The sequence below is a fragment of the Arvicanthis niloticus genome, chromosome 21, assembly GCF_011762505.2.
Source record: "Arvicanthis niloticus isolate mArvNil1 chromosome 21, mArvNil1.pat.X, whole genome shotgun sequence".
NCBI classification, from domain to species: domain Eukaryota; kingdom Metazoa; phylum Chordata; class Mammalia; order Rodentia; family Muridae; genus Arvicanthis; species Arvicanthis niloticus.
In genome coordinates this window covers 31638549-31658646 of record NC_047678.1, presented here as the reverse complement: position 1 = coordinate 31658646, position 20098 = coordinate 31638549, and the positions used below count along the sequence as shown (strand labels likewise).

The window sequence follows — 20098 nt, the reverse complement described above, 5'->3', positions numbered from 1 at the left end:
CTCATTCACCCACCCGCTCATTCACCAGATGATTCCTGAACTCAGGAAGTAAAGAAGAGAAGACATATTACAATGGCCAGACAGGTATCCCTGGCCCAGAGCAACAGACTGTCAACCCGTGGAGACAGAAAGAAACAGGCACGGGACCTCCAAAGTCAGGAGAACCCAGAACAGAGCACATTACCTACTGATGGGTTCTGGAATATGTGCAGTGGACTCAAGGGCTCAGACAACCCACCCAACTTAAACGGGGCAGATGGCTTCCTCTGGGATTTAACAAAAATTGAATACCTTCCCTAGATACATGGGGGCCCATTTCTTCTTAGAGCATGCTATAAGCAGCCAAATATTCCAGACAAACAAAACTTCAGAACACATGAGACACATTTATTTAGTTTACATCTAACATCTGTTCTCTCCAAAGTTGCACCACCACAATTTGGGGTGGCCCTGGAAGTAACCGTGAGGGAACTGTTGAAGGTGGCACCAGACAGGGTTGTTCCCAGAAGGAGGCTTGTGTAGCAAAGTTTTGTACTCACAGATGGATTCCCACCATGGAACTTGGAAAAATCCTGCAAACTGCAACTGAGCCAGATGTAGAAGTCCCAGCCTCACACCTCTGCAGGAAACACCTCCTCTGTCTGTGACTGATCACAGATCTCACTGGTGTGTCAGAGTCTCTGGTAAGAGCTACTAATAGCCAGTTAGGTCTAGTGCCCACTCAATCCTGATGAAGTCTCTCCTCTACAGCTCTACAGATGTTCTTTCTCTAAGATAACTCATAAAGATGAGTTATCTTCCTTCACCTGGCAGGCCAGATAGTCGTCTATCTGGAAGTGGTTCATACTCCTTCGCTCCAGGTAGAGCACAGCCTTAGTACAGTGGTAGCCAAGGCAGATGACAAAGAGCACCAGGGCAGGACATTTTTCAAGTCCTAAACTCCGTGCCCTGCTCCACTAAGGCAACTGATCCCAAGTAGAAAAAATGAAGAAAGAGCATTGGCCAGGGAGATCAGGTCGGAGGGGAAGCCTAGTGGGAGGATCAGAAACAAGAGGACCATGGGCTGTGGGGATCACAGGGTCACCAGGATGCCCAAGTGAAGCACCAGACACATACTTAAGATGAGGAAGCCTGAGGAGTTCCAACACAAAGCCCGACTCAGTTCTTTAACGATCCAGTCTCTGTAGTAACTCACTTCCGTATAAATTCCAGGGTATCCAATCCGACCACAGCCAAGGCCCCAGCTCACGATCCCTACCTGCACCCATGTTTTATTAAATTCGCAGACCATGGGCCCCCCAGAATCTCCCTGGAGAGAGAGAGAGAAACAAATGATAGGAACAAAATTGATTCATAATACAATAGATTCCACCCTAAGGCTCTGGAGAAGTTGGTATAGACCAGACTCCTCAGGCATCTCCTAGTCCTGTATCCCTATTAGTTTTGGGAATTGATTTTTTTTTTTAACAAATGAAAAATTCTACCTAATCAAAGAGGTTATAAATGTCTGAATATAAACCAATATAAAGTTCCTTTTCTGAAGTAATGACTAGGTCAGTTACCCAAGCACACAGAGGGGGTTGAAAACATGGGATTTGCATTATTGCCTCCCTGATTGACTCTATCCCCAGCCACTGTAGATGTCATCAGCTGTCTCCTCCTGGAGGATCCTGTCAGGCTAGCCCAGGAGCTGTGGTGGCTTGACCTGACATTCCATTTGCTTGAATAACAGTAAATGGAGGGTCTGGGACACAATCCAGGCCCCAGTGTCTGGGACTTAAGAACATCTGAAGAAAGGATAGCGGGGTAGAGTGGTAAGGAACCCAAGAACTGACCTGGCAGGCATCTCCTCCTTTCTCGTTATAGCCACAGACTCCCCCTTCCTGGACTAGGGTAAATATGTGTCCTGTGATGCCCTTGAGAATCTGATTACATTTCTCATGACGAATAATATTCAGCTCAACCTCCCGAAGCACTTTTGACGCACCACCTATGCAGAGATAATTTTGGAGAGAGGAGATCTACATTAAGTAGGCTGGCATGAGTCAGTTGTACCTCCTGTGCGTCTCAATACAGTGCTCACACACAGGTATCCTCAACGGCGGCAGCTATTATTCACAACTGACACCGAGGGAAACAGAGACCCAACCCTGCCAAGAGGATAAGACAATGTAAAGCCCAAACCAAAGAAGCAATAGAAAGAACAGCCTAAGAGAGGGAGGGTGAAATCTTGTCAGCCTTCGAGGTGACAGGTATGTGATATGCTCTCACTGTGCTACTGATAATCAGTAAGGCATTCTTACTTGCACCTCTTGGACAGGTGGCACCCCAATGTACCAATCTAAACTCTTCCCAGCAACAGACGACCCCAGAGCAGCTGTACTCAGCTCTTCTAATGCCATGACCTTTAATACAGCTCCTCATGCTGTGGTGACCCCCAACCAAAAAGCTATTTTCATTGCTACTTCATAATTTAGCTATAATTTAGCTGTGATAAGTCTATGTTTTCCAATAATCTTTTTTAAAATTTATTTATATGTATACAGTATTCTGCCTGCATGTATTCCTGTGGGCCAGGGCATTGGATCCCATTACAGAAGGTTGTGAGCCACCATGTGGTTGCTGGAAATTGAACTCAGGACCTCTGGAAGAGCAGTCAGTGCTCTTAACCTCTGAGCCATCACTCTAGCCCAAACTTCCCCCCCACCCCATGAGACTCGGTGAGAGAGTCACACGGGAAGAGGGAGAGACAGCAGGATTCGAACTCGGAAAGAAGGGCACGGCAGCCCTCTGGCAGCGGCCACCCAAGCCATGCGCCACCGCTGGCTTTCCAATAATCTTAAGTGACATCTATGAAAAGGTCATCTGATCCCCAGAGGGGTCAAGACCCACAGGCTGAGAACCTCTGCCTTATAGACTCAGTGACTTTCCTGGCCTTTGCTTTTCTACAAGCAAGTCCCTCCCTACCAAGGTAGGTACGGTACTTCTAGCTTCCAGACAGGTCATTACACCCTGAGCTAAAATCCACCCTGGTGAGTATCCACCCTGTTTGGTACTTAAGTCCTCAAGCCCAGACAAACCAATAAAATAAAAATTCACCAAGAGTTGCTCTCTCTTACCACCTTTCCTCTCCCCTCCCTCATCTACCTGTTAGAAACACTGACTCCCGCCCCTCGCTTTAGCCTGGGACCAGTCCCAGGTTACTAAGTAGTCTGATCCCTGGACTGTACTTGCTGGAGTCTCACTTTAGGCTCACCTAGTTCAAGTGTTTTGCCCCATCCGGTCACCCAGCATAGGGCCCCAGGTTGTACCAAGAAAGACTTTTCAGGGATGCACACAGGCTGGATGTTGACGCTGTAATTCACGGGGAAGGCCAGCAGAACGAGGGCAATGTCGTGTACAATCGTTCTCATCATGGAGTAATCTTGGTGAACGATGATGTCTTGGACTGGAATCCTGACAGACATTCTGGACCTCAGGTCAGCCTCTCCCATTGACACCATGTAATCCAGATGGCTGCAAAGAGATCCTGAAGGGTCTATACATTTCCCCTGCACACAGTCAAAGCACTTTCCAGCCCGATCTCATTTTGCTAAGGTGGCTGTCAGCAACCTCCCTCTGTTGAAAGCCTATTCTCTCCAGGACCCCTAACCACCCTAGCCAGCCACCAGATGGTTCTCCAAGTGTGGTCTCTAGTCAGTATCACTTGGGAATGTATTAGAAATGCAAATGTTCAGGTGTTAACTCAATTAAAAACAAAACACACAAACCCCCCCCCCCCCCAAACCTGGTAGTGTCATCTCTCACCCACCCCCATTGATTTTAAGACAGGTTGTCTTTCTCTGTGGCCCAGGGTGGCCTGGAAACTCACTATTCAGACCAACCTGACCCCTAACTCCCAGCAATCCTTCCAAGCACTGGGCTTACAGTCATGAGCCATCTCTCCTCTCTCTCTCTCTCTCTCTCTCTCTCTCTCTCTCTCTCTCTCTCTCTCTCTCTCTCATAGCAAGAGGGGCAGGCCATAATGCCTGGTTAGGGGCCCAATCCCAGATCCCCAAGCACTCACCCATATACACAGTGGGCTGCAGTCATCACCCACCATTTGCTGATGAGGGAGCCACCACAGATGTGCTGCCTGTCGACCTGCAGGCTCACCTGCCAGGGCCACTTCCTCACTGGTGCAGGCTCTCCACCAACTATCCTTGCAGTTCTGTGGCCACAAGCTGGAGCAGGTTAGTGAGGGGAGGGGCTGAAGGTAATCTGCTGCTTCACCACCACCTGCTCCTCAGAACCTGTAGAACAAGGCTCCGACCCCACAAATCCCAGGGCAGGTATGGGTCTGTCTCAAAGACTCATCAGGGAATAGTGGTGTCCTCTCAGATCTCAAACATTGGTTGGGTCCACTCAGAACCCACATTCCACACCCAAGGACCTAAGATCTTCCTCTACATCAGGGCCCCAACCCCCTGGGTCCAAGCCAGTTCTCTGCGGCAGGCCATGGCCCAGAAACTTCACCTGAAGTGGGTGGAATCCATGTTGGAAACGGTTGCCTTGAGAGACTCACGGTTGAAAAAGAGCGACCTGGAGTAAATGCCATCGAATCAAGGGGCATCGTGCTGCCCCCTGGCTTGACGGGGAGCGAAGTCTCAGGCATCCCTCTGAGTGGCCTCTCTTGTGGGTTTACACCCGGGTCATCTAGGCCATCCTCTGAGGGGAGAGGAGAAAGAGACGGCGTCCCTGGAACCACACGGGCCTTGCCCAATCGCGTCTGAAGAAGCAAGAGCCAGACCAAGAGACCGAGAGAGTCACAAGCCTGGAAGGCCATGTCACCGCCAAAGCCTCAACCTGTCGCAGCGCGCCTCCTCCTCGCAGCGGTTGCCTAGGCTGCGCACAATTCCAGGAGAAACGGGCGCTTTGATTTAGCGCATCACCCCAGTTCTCCACTCCCTCCACCTGATCCACGACTGACTCCCAGACAGCGGGATCTGTCAAAAGTAAAGCTCCTTAGCAGAAACGTTGTGCCTGGGGTGCCTAATCACTGTGACAGGGTGCATGAAGTCTTTTTTAAAAAGTTGACACCCACAAGGTCTTCAAGATCGATTAGCCATGTCAGTACTATGCAAACTAAAACCACGATGAGACATTGGTATCGGGCTTTCAAAAACAAACCTGTAACACCCTCAGATGCTGGCAGTGGTGCCGAGATAAAGGACTGACCACCTTCTGTGGTGGGAATGTAAACACAGCCACTCCAGAAAGCACACTGGCAGTTTATTATTCAATTACCATACACCCCAGTAATTATATTCCTGGATGTTTAGTCCAAAGAAATAAAGATTTATATTCTATTAACCTGTATAAATGCTTATAGTATTAACATCTTTATTCACCAGCAGCTAAAAATAACGCAGTAGTAAAACTCTTTGCCTCCCTAAAACATACATGTTCTAATCTCTGGAACCTGTAAGTGTGTTACTGTACTTGGCCAATGGAAGCACAAGAGCACAAGACATTAAGTTAAGGCTTTTGATACAAGCTTACCTGGACTGTCCAGGCAAGCCTACTGTAATCACAAGCTTTTTTTTTTCTTTTTTTTCCAACAAGATGATTGAAATCAAGGAAGGAAAGGTATGTCAGAAAGGAGTGGAAGGGGGAAAGGGAAGAGGAGTTGTTACTCTTGTGGTTAGCTGGGGAGGGATGGAGAAGCCTCTAGAAACTGGAATCCAAATGGTCTGGTGCCCACCTTTAATCCCAGCACTGGGGAGGCAGAAACAGACAGATCTCTGCAAGTTGGAGGCCAGCCTGATCTATAGATTAAGTTCCAGGACAGCCAAGGCTACCCAAAGAAACCTGGTTTGGAAAACAAAACAAACAAACAAAACCAACCAACCAAACAAAAAAAATTTCTCCCCCTCAGTCTCCAGAAAAAAATAAGTCCGCTAACTTTGGTTTTAGGACTTCAGGGCTCAGAATTTCAAAATACTGGTGGGTTGTTTCAAGCCACTAAATTGGTGGTAAATTTTTACAGCTGCAAAAAGAAATCAATACAAATCCAGATATCCTCTAGTGGGTGAATGGTTAAAAAGCCTTACACTCATACTGTTAAACTTGAGAGTTTTGAGGAGAAAAGACCAAATCCCCAATTGTTCAATTAAAGCAAGCTGTATCTGGGGGTGTGCCTGGGACTGGCCAGCCAGCTGTCTCATGCTCAGCTGAGATCTGAGGAAGCAGCCCCTACAGGTCTCTTGAGGTTCTTCTTATAGGCAGAAAAGGTGTTCACAGACGCCAGGTACACATGGTTAGATAGATACAATGGGAGAGAGGGAACAGGGTAAGGATGTTCATCATGTGTATGGGGTCCCATATTTAGTGTAGGTTGAAAAATGTGTTTTGCAGTTTACATCAGGTCTAAGAAAGGGGTGTGTGTGTGTGTGTGTGTGTGTGTGTGTGTGTGTGTGTGTGTAGAGCCCTGGCTGTCTTAGAACTTGATCTGTAGACCAGGCTGCCCTCAGATTCAGAGATCTGCCTGCCTCTGCCTCCTGAGTGCTGGGATTGAAGGTGTGCCACCAATGCTGCCCAGCACAAGAATTTATTCTTAACTACAAATAGAAATTGACAAGTATTTTTTTTAACTACAAACAGAAAACTTCACCTGAAGAAGATATTGTTCCTGTTTTGGTCTCCTGATACACAGAGTATTACTAACCAATTGGAATAAACTAGTATGGAGGAGAAGGAGGCGGAGGAGGAGGAGGAGGAGGAGGAGGAAGAAGAAGAAGAAGAAGAAGAAGAGAGAGAGAGAGAGAGAGAGAGAGAGAGAGAGAGAGAATAGGGTAATGGGGTTTAATATAATCACAAAACACTGTATCAGTGCATGGAATTATCTAAAAAAATTTAAATATGCATTTTAAAGTTTTTCTTCTATTTTAATATTGCTGTTATTTCTTAATGTTTTACTGACTAGTCTCTCAGTTGTCTAAAGTTTGCTGCTTTTCCGTATTTCCAAAAATATCGAATAACTGTTGACCGCTGTGGACATCACATTGCTGAGCATCTGAGTTGTGCTGTCTGTCCTTTAGGAATGTTGAAGTCTAGAAGACGCCTAAGCTCTTCCATATACTGGAGGTTACTTTGCATTTGAGCTGCCTCTGCTGGACACTAGCGATTCAGTTTTGTAGAGTCTCTGCCCACTGCTGGGTTACTAAGCAATGTTTCCTCTCTAGTTGGATGTCTCCCAACACTGTGTGACCTCTGAGAATTGTTCACCTTTTAATAGTCTGGCATCCATCATTCATCTAACCTAGCATCTTAGAAATGCCTGTGAAGATGAGCTATTCCCCCTTCTGCTTTTGAAACAAGTTCTCAAACTTACTCCTGACTCCACCTCCCCAGTGCCAGGATTACAGGCATTTACCACCAGGCCCAGCTAATAGGCTAGTTTAAAAGAAAGAAAACAAAGAAACAAAAACAAAAAAAGCCCACTTATTTACTTAGTCTCTCTCTGTCTCTCTCTCTGTCTGTGTGTGTGTGTGTGTGTGGAGAGAGAGAGAGAGAGAGAGAGAGAGAGAGAGAGAGAGAGAGAGAGAATAGAGGATAATGGAATACATGTAACATGGAAACAGAAGGGGACATTTCGGGGAGGAGGAAAAGGATCAACAAGAGGGGACACTGGGGCAGGCAGCAGAGCAGGAGGATGAAGAAAAGCAAAATATGACTGACATACATGTATGAAAATATCATGCTAAAATTTAATATTTTGTTCACTAACTGACAATTAATTCTGAAAAACAGACAGCCACCAGAGATGATGTTACGCACCTGCAATTGCAGCACACATGAAACTGGGGCAGGAGCATCGCAACTTCAAGGTAAGCCTGGGCTATGTGAGAGTCTGACGACAACGACGACGACAATGATGATGGCGATGATGGTGACATAGGATAACACTAACATCTCAGTTTCCTGAAGTTCCCACGTTACCGCCTTTCTTGTTTAAGAAAATGCACAACTCAAAGACTGAGATGAGTCCTGGCTTTGACAAATTTCTAACATAATCTAGCTCAAATCTGTATCTCCTTGGCAACTTCTTTCTGTCCCGTCTTCCACGCAGTGAAATACAGGATTTTGAGGGCTACTGTGAACCATAAATATGATAAAGAATAAATTTGTGTAGATGGACTCCAAACAACACGAAGAACATAAATTGCGAGTTTGAGGACAGGAAAGAAAACTGTCTACAATCTAAAATCAAGGGTCTTGGCTCCTTCTGCTCAACAGTTTTGTTTGCTGGGTTGGTTTTTATTTCTTCATCCATTTGATACAAATTTCAGCGGTTCCTTGCCATCTCCTCCTCTTTATTCTATTGTTATTTTATATGTACAGGTATTTTTTTCTACATGTGTTTTTGTATACTTACATGCATCCCCAGTGCTCACAGAAGCCAGAGAGGGTGTAGAATCCCCTGGAACTGGAGTTACAGGCAGTTGTGAGTACTAAGTTGCTGGGAATTGAACCCAGGTTCTCTGGAAGAGCAGTCAGTACTCTTAATGGCTAAGTCATCTCTCCAGGCCATTCTTCCTTTCTTTGTTGTGGTGTATGGGTATGTGTGTGTGTGTGTGGGGGTGTGTGTGTGTGTGAGACAAGGCCTCTTTACATAGCCCTGGCTGTTCTGGAACTTGCTATGTAGACCAGGCTGGCTTTGAACTCACAAAGACTCACTTCCCTCTACCTTCCAAGTGCTGAGATTAAAGGTGTGCCACCATTCCAGGCTTCTTTTTTTAAAGACAGCATCTCATTAAAAAGTTCAGGCTGACCTTAAACTCTCACAGCCTGAAGTCTCAATCCTCCTGCCTCCACCTTCTGGTGGTAAAGAGGGCTGGAATTAGAAGCATGAACTGTCACATACATGTCTTTACTTATTGTTTGCTTATATTAACTCACTACACCTGGCTTCTTAGGATTTGAACAAATGAATTTATTATTTCTCAGTGGTAAGTAGAATTGCCTTGCTTGTCATTAAACTTTACAGACATTTGGATTTTTCCAGATTCTGGGTAATATAAATACGTAAATATTATACACATAAATATATCAAAGGAATTGAATGCTGCAGTTGTGACTATGCCTGCACATGCCATATGGAAAACTACCAATGGGATAAATGCCGGGGACCAGCCATGGCAGTTCTTTCTGCTTCTCTCTTGAAGGTAGCCAAGGGGAAAGAGCATCAGTGGGGGTGAGACTTGGTCTTGAGAGATATTTAGGGTTGCTGCTTAATAATAAAACGTGTTTACCTGTCTTAGTCATTTTGCTGAGGTAACTGATCTGCCTGTCTGAGTTCCTCTGAGACCAGAAAACTGCAGTTTCTGGCATTTAGCACAATGAGGAATTAAGTAAAGGATTACTTGCTAGGGCCTTTTCTCTCTTGTCTTTGCTGTTTCTCTCTTGTCCTTGCCTTGCTTGTTAGGCTTGGGGGGAGTGTTTTTGTTTGTTTGTTTTTGTTTTTTCAAGACAGTGTTTCTCTGTGTAGCTCTGGGTGTCCTGGAACTCACTCTGTAGACCAGGCTGGCCTGGAACTCAGAAATCCGCCTGCCTCTGCCTCCCAAGTGCTGGGATTAAAGGCGTGCGCCACCACTGCCCGGTTGCGCCTGTGACTTAGGAAGACACACACCTTTAATCCCAGTGCTCTCAATTGTAGATACCTGCTTGTTATCTCAGAAGCAATTAACACTTGACACTTGAAGACTGACAGAGTTCTCCTTGCAATTTTGACATAAGAAAAGACTTAATGACAGTCCCATTATAAAAGATCTTAATAATTACTAATATAATTTTAGGAATTCTTATAGAATCATCATTAAGAGTTAAGAAATCATCTATTTGTCTATACAGTATCACTACAAGATAGTACATCTTAGATGTTCTGCAGAAATCTGCTCAAAAAGGTGGGCTAATACCTAGTGGTTGTTATATACATTTAATAATAACAGGAAAAGCATATTAATAGCAGGAATCTTTACTAAAATGTAATCTTCTCAGCTTTGCCTAAAGAAGCAAAATCATTATAGATTTATAGTCCATAGCAGAACCATCTCAGGAAGATCACCTGATAGTTTTTAGCTTCTCCCAGATGGCTCCTGGCAGATAAGAGCTTGGCCTCTCTGCCTTCATCTTTGTGCTTCCTCTGTTACCTTAAACTTTGGGTCAGATTTCTTCTCAGGTCTGTATGTTGTTGCAGATATTTGATTACTGTGAACCCCAAGATTATGTTATTTACTGGGGGGAAACCCCTGTTTTGAGTTCTGGTGTGGCTCAGCCTTAGCACACATCTTTAATCCAAAACTTTCTGCTTGAATATTGTAAACCGGATTAAATAAAATCAATCATAGGTCAAGAGACAGGGCAAGCAACCAGTTGACAGGAGGTGAAGGAAAGGCTCCCAAGTCTTTATTGGTAAAATTGGATGATTGAAATTTTGTGCCGGGCGGTGGTGGCCCACGCCTTTAATCCCAGCACTTGGGAGGCAGTGGCAGGCGGATTTCTGAGTTTGAGGCCAGCCTGGTCTACAGAGTGAGTTCCAGGACAGCCAGGGCTACACAGAGAAACCCTGTCTCAAAAAACAAAAACAAGAAAAACAAAAACAAAAAAAAAGGAAAAGAAACTTTGTTACAAACAACAATAGTAGACTTGTTGACCACTTAAAATAGCTTATCTAGAAAACTTGTAATCCAAGTCTGACTAGTCCTAAATTCACCTGCATTCTCATCCCTCTTCAAGACTGAAGACAGCTAGATTAGAGCAATTAAGATCTCAATTAAGATCTATTTTTTCTTGTATTATGTATAGCTTAAATTTGTGTGTGTGAATTTGTGTGTGTGTGTGTGTGTGTGAGAGAGAGAGAGAGAGAGAGAGAGAGAGAGAGAGAGAGAGAAAGAGAGAGAGATCACTCATGTCAAAGGTATAGATGTCAAGGGTCAACTTGCAGGACGCACTTCTCTCCTTCTACAGTATGGGTCCCAGATAAAACTCACGTCATCAGCTTTGGTAACGGGCACCTTTACCCACAGAGCCATCTTACCAGCTAATGCTCATACTTTCTATGCCTTATGTAAAAAAAAAAAATCTTTGCATGCCCAAGATACAATAGATTTTCCTCTGGCTTTCTCCTAGAAGTTTTATAGATTTGTAGTTTATATTGAGTTCTATAAATTGTCTGAATTGATAAAATGAAATAGCTATATATTGCAAGGTGAGGACCAAAGGTCATTTTTCTTCCTTTCCTTTCTTTTCTTTTCTTTTCTTTTCTTTTCTTTTCTTTTCTTTTCAAGACAGGGTTTCTCTGTGTAGCCCTGGCTGTTCTGGAACTCACTGTATAGACCAGGCTGGCCTCAAACTCACATAGATCCACCTGCTTCTGCTTCTCAAGTGCTGGGATTAAAGGTGTGTGGCACCACTACCAGGCACAAAAAACATTTTTCTAACACCTTTTATTTTTTTGTGGTACTGGGTATTAAACCAAGGCCCTCATGCCCACTAAATAAGAGTTCCACTATACTGAAGTACATTCCTAAACCCTCAGCACTAAACAAAGACTGTTTTCCCCCATTGGGTTACATTAGTGCTTTCATTAAGATCATCTGGCTGAATAGGTGTGGATCTGTTTCTAGATGCCTTGTTCTGTTCCACTGACCTATATTTCTGCTCCAATGACAATACATCCCTGTATTGATTAATGTATCATTTTAAAGCCTTGAAACCCGTATTGTTGGAATTATTCATTCTGAGTCTTTTGATCTTTCTATATACATTTTAAAAGATTTATTTTATTTTTACTTCTGAGTGTATATGCAAACACGTGTGCAGGTGCCACACTAGAGGCCAGATACTCTGGGACTAGAGTTACAGATAGTTCTGAGCAGCTTGGACATGGGTTTTGGAAACAAAACTCAGGCCCTCTAGTAGAACAAGCAGCAAGTACTCTTAATCACTAAGCCATCACTCCAGCCATTTTATCTGTGTGTTTACATACAAGTGTGTATTCAGGGTATGTGCAAATACATGTGCTCAAGTGTTGAACATGGAGACCAGATGTCACCCTTAGGTATTGCACCTCAGAAGCTGTCCTCTTTGTATTTTTGAGACAGAGCCTCTCACTGGGTCTGGAGTTTGCCTGTTAGGCTGAGCTGGCTGCCTAAGCAGTCCCAGAGGTCTACTGGCTTCTGCCTCTCTAGCCCTGGGATCATAGATGCATAACACCGTGCCTGGCTTTTTATATAGGGCTGGGGAACTCAAGTCATCATGGTTGTACACGCAGCAAAATTTTACAAACTGAGCTATCACCAAAGCCCTCAAAAATCTAAGTTCCAAGAAGACTGCAGCTTGAAAAATGTGAATAAATTTGTAAGTACAACACTACTGGATCGTAAGATTAGAAATCACAGTAATTGGGACAGAGTGGCATTGTATGTACTTAAGAATATGTAGATAGATATGTGAAGTGGAAACTTCAAGTTTCTTTGGAAAGTTAGTTACATCAAACAATGTTTTTGCTGGGGCACACAGGTGAAGGGGTGTCTTGCTAAAGCAGACACATGAAAGAATGTTTTCCTGAAGCAGACACAGATGAAAGGATGTTTTGATGTAGCAAACACATGAAAGGACCTGCCATGAAGGAGTTTAAATGTGACTCCACAGACAGTGAGCACTGAGCAGTCAAAGGTGGCATGGATGTATTGGTTGGCCTTACATAGCACTGTTGATCTCAACTAGTGATGCCACTGAGAGAGACTCACCAAAGAATTGCTCATGAGGTTCCTTTGGCAGCTCGCTGCTTCTGCGACCTCTCCTCAGGCTGGTTGGCAAGCCTTTCAGTTTCTTCAGGATTGAATTATAGCTGCTGGTTCGAGTCTGGTGTCTGTCTGCTTAGAGGACTGGTCTGCAGCTTCTGAGTCGTATTTGGTATTTGCTACCAGGACTGAACTACTGCCAAAGAAGATTAAGCTCACCCGCCCCCAAAGAACTATTGCAGAACAGATCCACTTCCTCCACATACTAATAACTTTTCTCTTCCACTATCTCTGCTGGGCGGTGGGCTAAGAGGAGAGGTTGAACCCTTATTAAAAGTTGGCTGAAAAAAAGTTATGCCTATAGATACAGAGTCAAGGAATAGGTACAGAAATATACTGTCAATTAGTGGTTCAAACTGATGTTGAAACAAAAGCATGTCAGCAAATCAGATTGTAACAATTTAATGAACATTAAAGGCATTGAAATACAAATTCTGATATCTACCATATGCCATGAACAAAAATGAACTTGTTGATCACAGACTTAAGTGTCAATGCTAAAACTAGAAACACCTTTTCTAGGGGAAAAATTACAGAAAATTCTTCACAACCTCCAGTTAAAAGCAAACCAAGTCTTAGATTTAACACTCTTAGAAGAATATATGAGGGATAGTTTTAAAAAAAAATCAGCAATAAAAATTATCTGGATTATAAATAACAGAAAACTTTAAAACAAGAATATACAATTGATCATTAGTAAAAGAGGATAAAATATTTACATATTTACAGTGACATGAGAAGAAGGAGAAATAATGATAATAATCCTCTGAGACCCAGTTTGTGTTTCCTGCTGGCTGAGAGAAAAATGTCCTCAACACAGCTGAAATCAAGAGTGCAGAGACATTTGTTTTTCTTAGAGATGCCACAAATGAGAGTGTTAAAAACCCCAAGTGCAGCCAGGTGATGATGGTGCGCTCCTTTGATCCCAGCACTCAGAGGTAGATCTCTGTGAGTCCGAGGCCAGCCTGGTCTACAGAGTGAGTTCCAGGACATCTAGGGCTACACAGAGAAACCCTGTCTGGGAAAAGAAAAAAAAGTTACAAGCATACCATGATGTTCAGGGCCAGAGCATGGGACCTTTGAGTTCAGTATTCCCACCTGTCCTTTTGCCATTAGGCCTGAACAGGGTAGGGCACTTCATAGACCCTTTTAGTTTTATTTATAAAAGAAAATTCTTTAAGAGAAATAAGGAAATCTGCCCGTATAATTTCTTAATTATTTTTCAATGTTCACTTTATCTTTGAACATAGCTGCAAAGTACATTCTATAAGAAATGTAACCTCACAAAGTCATAGGTATAAATGTATAGAGAAAACAATTACAGTTAGGACACTTAAGCTCTCTCTCTCTCTCTCTCTCTCTCTCTCTCTCTCTGTGTGTGTGTGTGTGTGATCACAGAGCTAGCTCTAATATGACAGAGTCTGAGGTAAGAACCCTGAAACCACAGCCCCTCCCCAGATGCCATTCTTGCCAAGGTCACTGTCCTTTACCTGGCAGGCCAGTTTGCCCTCTAACTGAAACCGACTGACCCTTGTCACTGCCAGGCAGAGCACAACTCGGGAGTAGTGTGGCCAAGGGCGGTGACCCGGCAGAACACTTTGAAGTCTCTCAGATCCCCCACATATTTCACTGTGGCTCTCTCTGGGGCAAGGGATCCCAAATGAGATTTGAAGAAAGGGCATTGGGAAGGTCAAACGAGAGGGGCTCCAAAACCAGATGGGAATGAGACGAGCCATCACCATGTCCACAGGATGTCACAAGGTTAGCAAACACAGCAGTAAGACAGGGACGATGGGGAGGACCACCAGATGCAAACAAGCAGCCTGGTTCACCACAGCAATTAGCCACTTGCTGTAGAAGGCAACGTCTGTATAAACTCCGGGATATCCTTGGCGACCACAGCTGAGGCCCCAGCTCACAACTCCTACCTGCACCCATTTGTTGTTCAATTCACAGGACAACGGGCCTCCAGAATCTCCCTGGAGAAAGAGAAAGAAACACATGGTGAGAATGGAATTGATCCCTGCTGGGTTTGGCTAATTACACTGGAAGACACCTAGGAGACAGGATCACACATGGTTTCTTTGGGCACCCCAAAGGTCCAGGCACCCCAAAGGTCCAGCCAGAGCCAAGTGCAGTGGCATATGCTTATAGTAAGTATCAGCCCCAGTGAGGGTGAGGAAGAAGGATTTCAGGGAGTTGAAGCCTACTGGGCTGCATACTAAGACACTATCTCGAAAAGAGAGAGGGTCGGGAGAAGCGTCCTTGCCATGCCCAAGTTTCTATTAAAACACAAATGCCGGAACTGGGTGTATACCTATGGCCACTGAAGAGTTAATGGGGAAGCATTAATGTGCTCTGAGGTTATCTTCCTCATTTCTCGAGTCACAGTGGTGTTAAATTCTGAATTCCACTTCTGAGGGGCTGGAGACGTGACTCAGTGGTTAAAAGCACTTGCTCCGTTTGTAGAGGACGCTGGATTAGTTGAGAACAGCCACATTGTGACCCACCCTCCCCTGCCACTGCAGTTCTAGGGGACCCTACACCTTCTTCTGGCTTCTGTAGGCACTGCACACACACGGTGCACATAACGAACTGTAGAAATGATCCCTGAAAGTAGAGTCTTCACGGTGCACATAAATACATGAAAGCAAACCACTCACATAAAATGAAAGCAAATCTTGTTTTTAATCCTGTTAAACATCATTGCTATGTGGCAGCTCCCTACATGTATTGCGATTTCTCCCCTGACCTATATGGCAGGATCCTTGTGAATTATAGAGTCCATTTATGCAATCCTTCTCCCAGATCCGATTCAGAGACCCTAACAATCACTTCAGTGAAAAAGACGTAGGCTTCCTGGGACTGGAAAGATGGCTTAGCAGTTAAGAGCACTGACTGTTCTTCCAGAGGTTTTGAGTTCCATTCCCCGCAACCACACGGTGGCTCACAACTATCTATAATAGGATCTGATGCCCTCTTCTGGTGTGTCTGAAGACAGCGACAGTGTACTTATACTCATCAAACAAACAAACAAACCAACAAACAAACCATAGGCTTCCTTACTATTTCTTACTGCCCTTAACCTCACATGAACTGATAATTTTACCTCAGACACGCTTTCCTCACTGCTTGGTCACTAGACCCTGGTCAGAACTTAATGACATCTTCTACACGCTCTGAAGATATTAGTTCTGGAATTACATATCCAAAGGAGTCATTGATCTAAAAGGAATATCTGACCATGTTCACCCAGCCGCACTTCCCTGTCTGCCTGGGCCACTCTAGAAACGTGGCCACCTTCATCCCTACTCTATTGCTCCAAGTATTTAAAACATCAGTATCCTCTACCCCAGTGCAGGGGTACAAACCCAGGGTTTCTTGTCTACTGCTCATCACCTCCCATTCCTGAAATGGGGACAAGGTCTCACTACATAACCAAGACTCACCTCAAATTCACTATGTAGGCTAATCTGGCCTTGAACTTTTGATATTCCTACCTCAAACTCTTGAGTGCTGGGATTATATATGTATGTACCACACATTGGACAACATAAGAAGTGCACTCAGACCTCTGATCCCCTAAGCACATTGACCCCCCCATCTCTAAAGATAATATCACAAGAGGACCTTCAGTTCATGTCTTCCACAGCAGTCTGACAGCTGTGATGTTATGTTGTCAGGTTGTGATATAGGTTAACCAAGTCAATACGGGCTCATGTTCCCTTTGTCGTGAGAACTGCCACATAGGGGAACTCGATGCAAAACATTATTTTATTACCCACCCCCAACTTCAACACATAAATACATAAACAGGAACCCCACACATCCACCTACATAGGTCCTTTGGAGAGAACCAAACCAGCTGACACAGTGGTGTCTCCCTGTAATCTCAGTGTTTGGGAGGTTGATGCAGGGAGATCTTAAGTTCAAGGCTACCCTGTGCTACACAGAAAGATCGGGTGAGGCCAGCTCCCAGAGCCATGGGGTGTCAGGGCTCTCCCAATGAATCTCCTTGAGTAAAAGAGTTAGCAAATAACTCAGGCCTTAACATCTGAGGCTAAGGAAGGAGCCCATGAACTTACCTGGCAAGCATCCTTTCCTTTTCCTTTATAAGCACAGACCATGCCTCTCCTGATTAGATCAACAGAACTTGATGTAGCTTTCTTCAGCATCTCATTACATTCCTCATGAAGGATGACATTTTGTTCCACCTCCTGGAGAATTTCTGTTGGAATGTTGGGTGCTAATGAAAAAGAGCAAGCGGTGTATAATCTGCTCGGTGGATAGCAAGCACTCAGACACCCAAGAATTCCTCAGCACAAAGGCAGGGAAATCAATACTGTCCCCAACTGACACAGATGAAACTGAGACTGAAAACTGTGATAGGGAAAAAATTGAGTAACAGGTAGAATTGAGCCGGGCCTAATGGCCTCAGTCTGTAAGTCCATGGAAGGCTAAGGCAGGAGAATCTCAAGTGCAAGGTTTGCCTGAGCTACAGTGTGAGTCCAAGGCTGTCTTGGGCAACTTAGCAAGACTCTGTCTCAAAACGAAAAGTAGAAAGGGCTGTGAATATAGCTTCATGCTAGGGCCCTTCACTAGCATGCTTAAGGCCCTGGGTCCAATTCTCATACTTAAAAGGGGGGGTAAACTAGGACGAAAGAAGGGGAAGCAAGGCTTAGAGCATCAAGAAATGACAACCCATCAAACTCATTACTGATGTCACTGTGATAGAGAGGAGACAGCCTGTGCAAATAATAGAGAGGAGACATCCTGTGCATCTTTTATGTTTTGTTTGCCAGTGAGATTGGGGTCTTTACATAACCATGACGAGTCTCAAACTGTCTATACTTCTGCACGTAACACCACACCCAGCCAATTTTCTTCACTTTCTAGAACATGATCACAGGCTCTCAAGAGAGAGAACTCTAAAAGCTATCACACGTGACTTCTTCTCACGGGTAAGAAGCGTACCAAGAGAGAGACCTGTGGCTCATCCAATTCCTCTAGGCACAAGGGAGCCCATAAATACCAAGACAGGCACTTCCATTGCTGGTCAGCAGCTCATCGTGCAGTGAGAAAAAAGCCACTCAAAGTGCTGGGCAGATGGCTCAGCAGTTAAGAGGACCCAGGTTCCTCCTTCAGCATGTGGAGACTCACAACTCATAACTCCAGTCCCAGGGGCTCTGACACCCTCTTCTCCGCAGCTATCAGCCAGGCATTTGGTACACAGACGTACGTGAAGGCAAAACACTCATAACACAGAAAGCAAAATAAATCAAATCTGAATATCCACCCAGGAGAATTCCATCGCATCTGGCCTTTGTCCACAGGGAATGTAGCAATTCCTATAACCACTCAGCTCATTGCTCCACAAATCTGCAAAAGGAGATTGGACATAATTCCAGCTCCCAGGAGAGAGAGAGAGAGAGAGAGAGAGAGAGAGAGAGAGAGAGAGAGAGAGAGAGAGAGAGAGAGAGAGAGAGATGCCTTTCGTAGGCTGTCATCAAATGTTTGTGTTGGGACAAAAGACTTCAACACAAGATCAGGGGTCAACTATACTGACCATCATCTTGACTCCTACAAACTGCCTGCCCCCCACCCCCCCTGCCAAGGAGTCTGCTTTCCTTTTTGTGCCTCTCGAATCTTTTGTCTCTACCCTAGAAATAAGGCAGAACTTCCTTCTGAGCGCCAAGTCTTACCACCTGGATCTGGTTTGCCCCATCCTGTGACCCAGCATTTGGTTCCAGCTTTCACATTAAAAGTCTCTGAAGGGATGCAGACAGGATGGATGTTAGAGGTAAAATTCACGGGGTGTCGGAGCTTGAGAAGGGCAATGTCGTTTTTAACAACGATGGTTGTTGAGAACTTAGGGTGGACAAAGATGTTCCGGATGGGAATCACCAGACTTGTGTTTTGTCGGTAGACACTCCGATCGCCCATCTTGACGTTGTACTCGACTCGGCTGTGGAAAAGATGTGTTGCCTCGTTAGCCATGATCCTACCAAGTTCTCTTAGACTCTTTCCGCTCTGTCCTGACTTCTCAGCATGGCCCCAATCTCTTCTGCTACTCTCTACCATCCTGTCTCTGTCACTGAAACTCTATTAATCTCTCAATTATTTTGCCTGTGCCACACCCTAAGTATTTCTAGTAACAAGATGCTCATAGCATGATCACCCCCTTCTTTTGTTTTGGAATGTTTTTGTCAGGCAGGTAGATTAGACAGCGCGGTTTCCCTCCAGAACCCTCCACATCACTCCTCACCTGTAAATACAGTGGGCTGCAGTAAGCACCCATTGGGGACTGATGAGGGAACCTCCGCAGACGTGCATGTGTCTGATCCGGACGCTCACCTGCCAGGGCCACTTTCCCTCTTCAGCGTCCACCCCTCCCATGATCTTCATAAAGGGTTGGCCACACACTGAGTGAGGACGAAAAGAACTCATAAGAATGAAGCCCTCTCTACATGCTAGCGTTTCCGCAGAACGCACCACATGCCCCCAACGATAGCCAAGAAGGAAGCTATGTCCTGTTGAACACCACACCACGGGCACTTCATACCCTCAAGGCTACCTTGTCATACACATCCCATGGCAGTCATATCCCCGAGAAGCCACAGGCAAGGCAACCAGACTCTATGCAACTGCGGCCTGAGCTACACCCAGGTCTCTCAGATTCAGGGTCTCATTAGCTCCAACTCTGGGCCTTGACACAGTCGTCCCCTTGCCGCAGACAACCTTTACCAAATTACCTAAGGATAAGTTCGAGAAAGGAGAGCGGGTGGTAGGCATCTTGTAGGCCACCTTGGTCGTGAGCACCCGGGTGAGTGGCGGAGGGTTTTCCCTCGGGGCTACACCGAGCCCGGAGGGGAAATCGGAAGTAGAGCTTACAGAGGCAGCTGCCCTGGCCTCGCAGAGCTTTGGCTGAAGCAGCAAGAAGCAGGCTATGAGGCCCAGGGAGCCGCCTCCGGACGCCATGCCACCACGTAGGCCACGCCCCTCCTCCCAGTACGGTGGCACCCGCTCGCTCCCCAGGCTCACGTGGCCACCCTAGGTTCTGTCAGGAGAAACGGGCTCCCCGAAGGACTGCAGGAGGCGCCAGTGAGTCAGAGGCATCAGTGGAGGATCTTGGCTTCTTGCTTTCATTCAGTTCATGACAGACAGCACAACCCGGCCTGGGACAGAGGAGACAGCCATCGTTGATGGAGACCTCCCAATTCAGGACCCTTACTTCCTGTGGAGCCTGGCATAAA

General features: G+C 45.3%; 2 protein-coding genes across 2 annotated transcripts; both read right to left on the bottom strand.

Moving 5' to 3' along the window:
* Nucleotides 1–368: 368 nt before the first annotated feature.
* On the bottom strand, nt 369–4966 carry LOC117693769 (serine protease 44). Its single transcript, XM_034484515.1, has 5 exons — nt 4516–4966; nt 4067–4223; nt 3257–3516; nt 1836–1990; nt 369–1309 (listed from the first exon to the last, which is right to left on the bottom strand). Exons 1-5 carry the CDS (start codon nt 4823–4825, stop codon nt 1073–1075), a joined length of 1119 nt encoding a protein of 372 aa, XP_034340406.1. The 5' UTR covers nt 4826–4966; the 3' UTR covers nt 369–1072.
* Nucleotides 4967–13232: 8266 nt separating this feature from the next.
* On the bottom strand, nt 13233–19872 carry LOC117693713 (serine protease 42-like). Its single transcript, XM_034484437.2, has 5 exons — nt 19598–19872; nt 19111–19267; nt 18548–18810; nt 16931–17091; nt 13233–14824 (listed from the first exon to the last, which is right to left on the bottom strand). The coding sequence occupies exons 1-5, from the start codon at nt 19821–19823 to the stop codon at nt 14600–14602; spliced, it is 1032 nt and encodes a 343-aa protein (XP_034340328.1). The 5' UTR covers nt 19824–19872; the 3' UTR covers nt 13233–14599.
* Between the last annotated feature and the right edge of the window lie 226 nt (nt 19873–20098).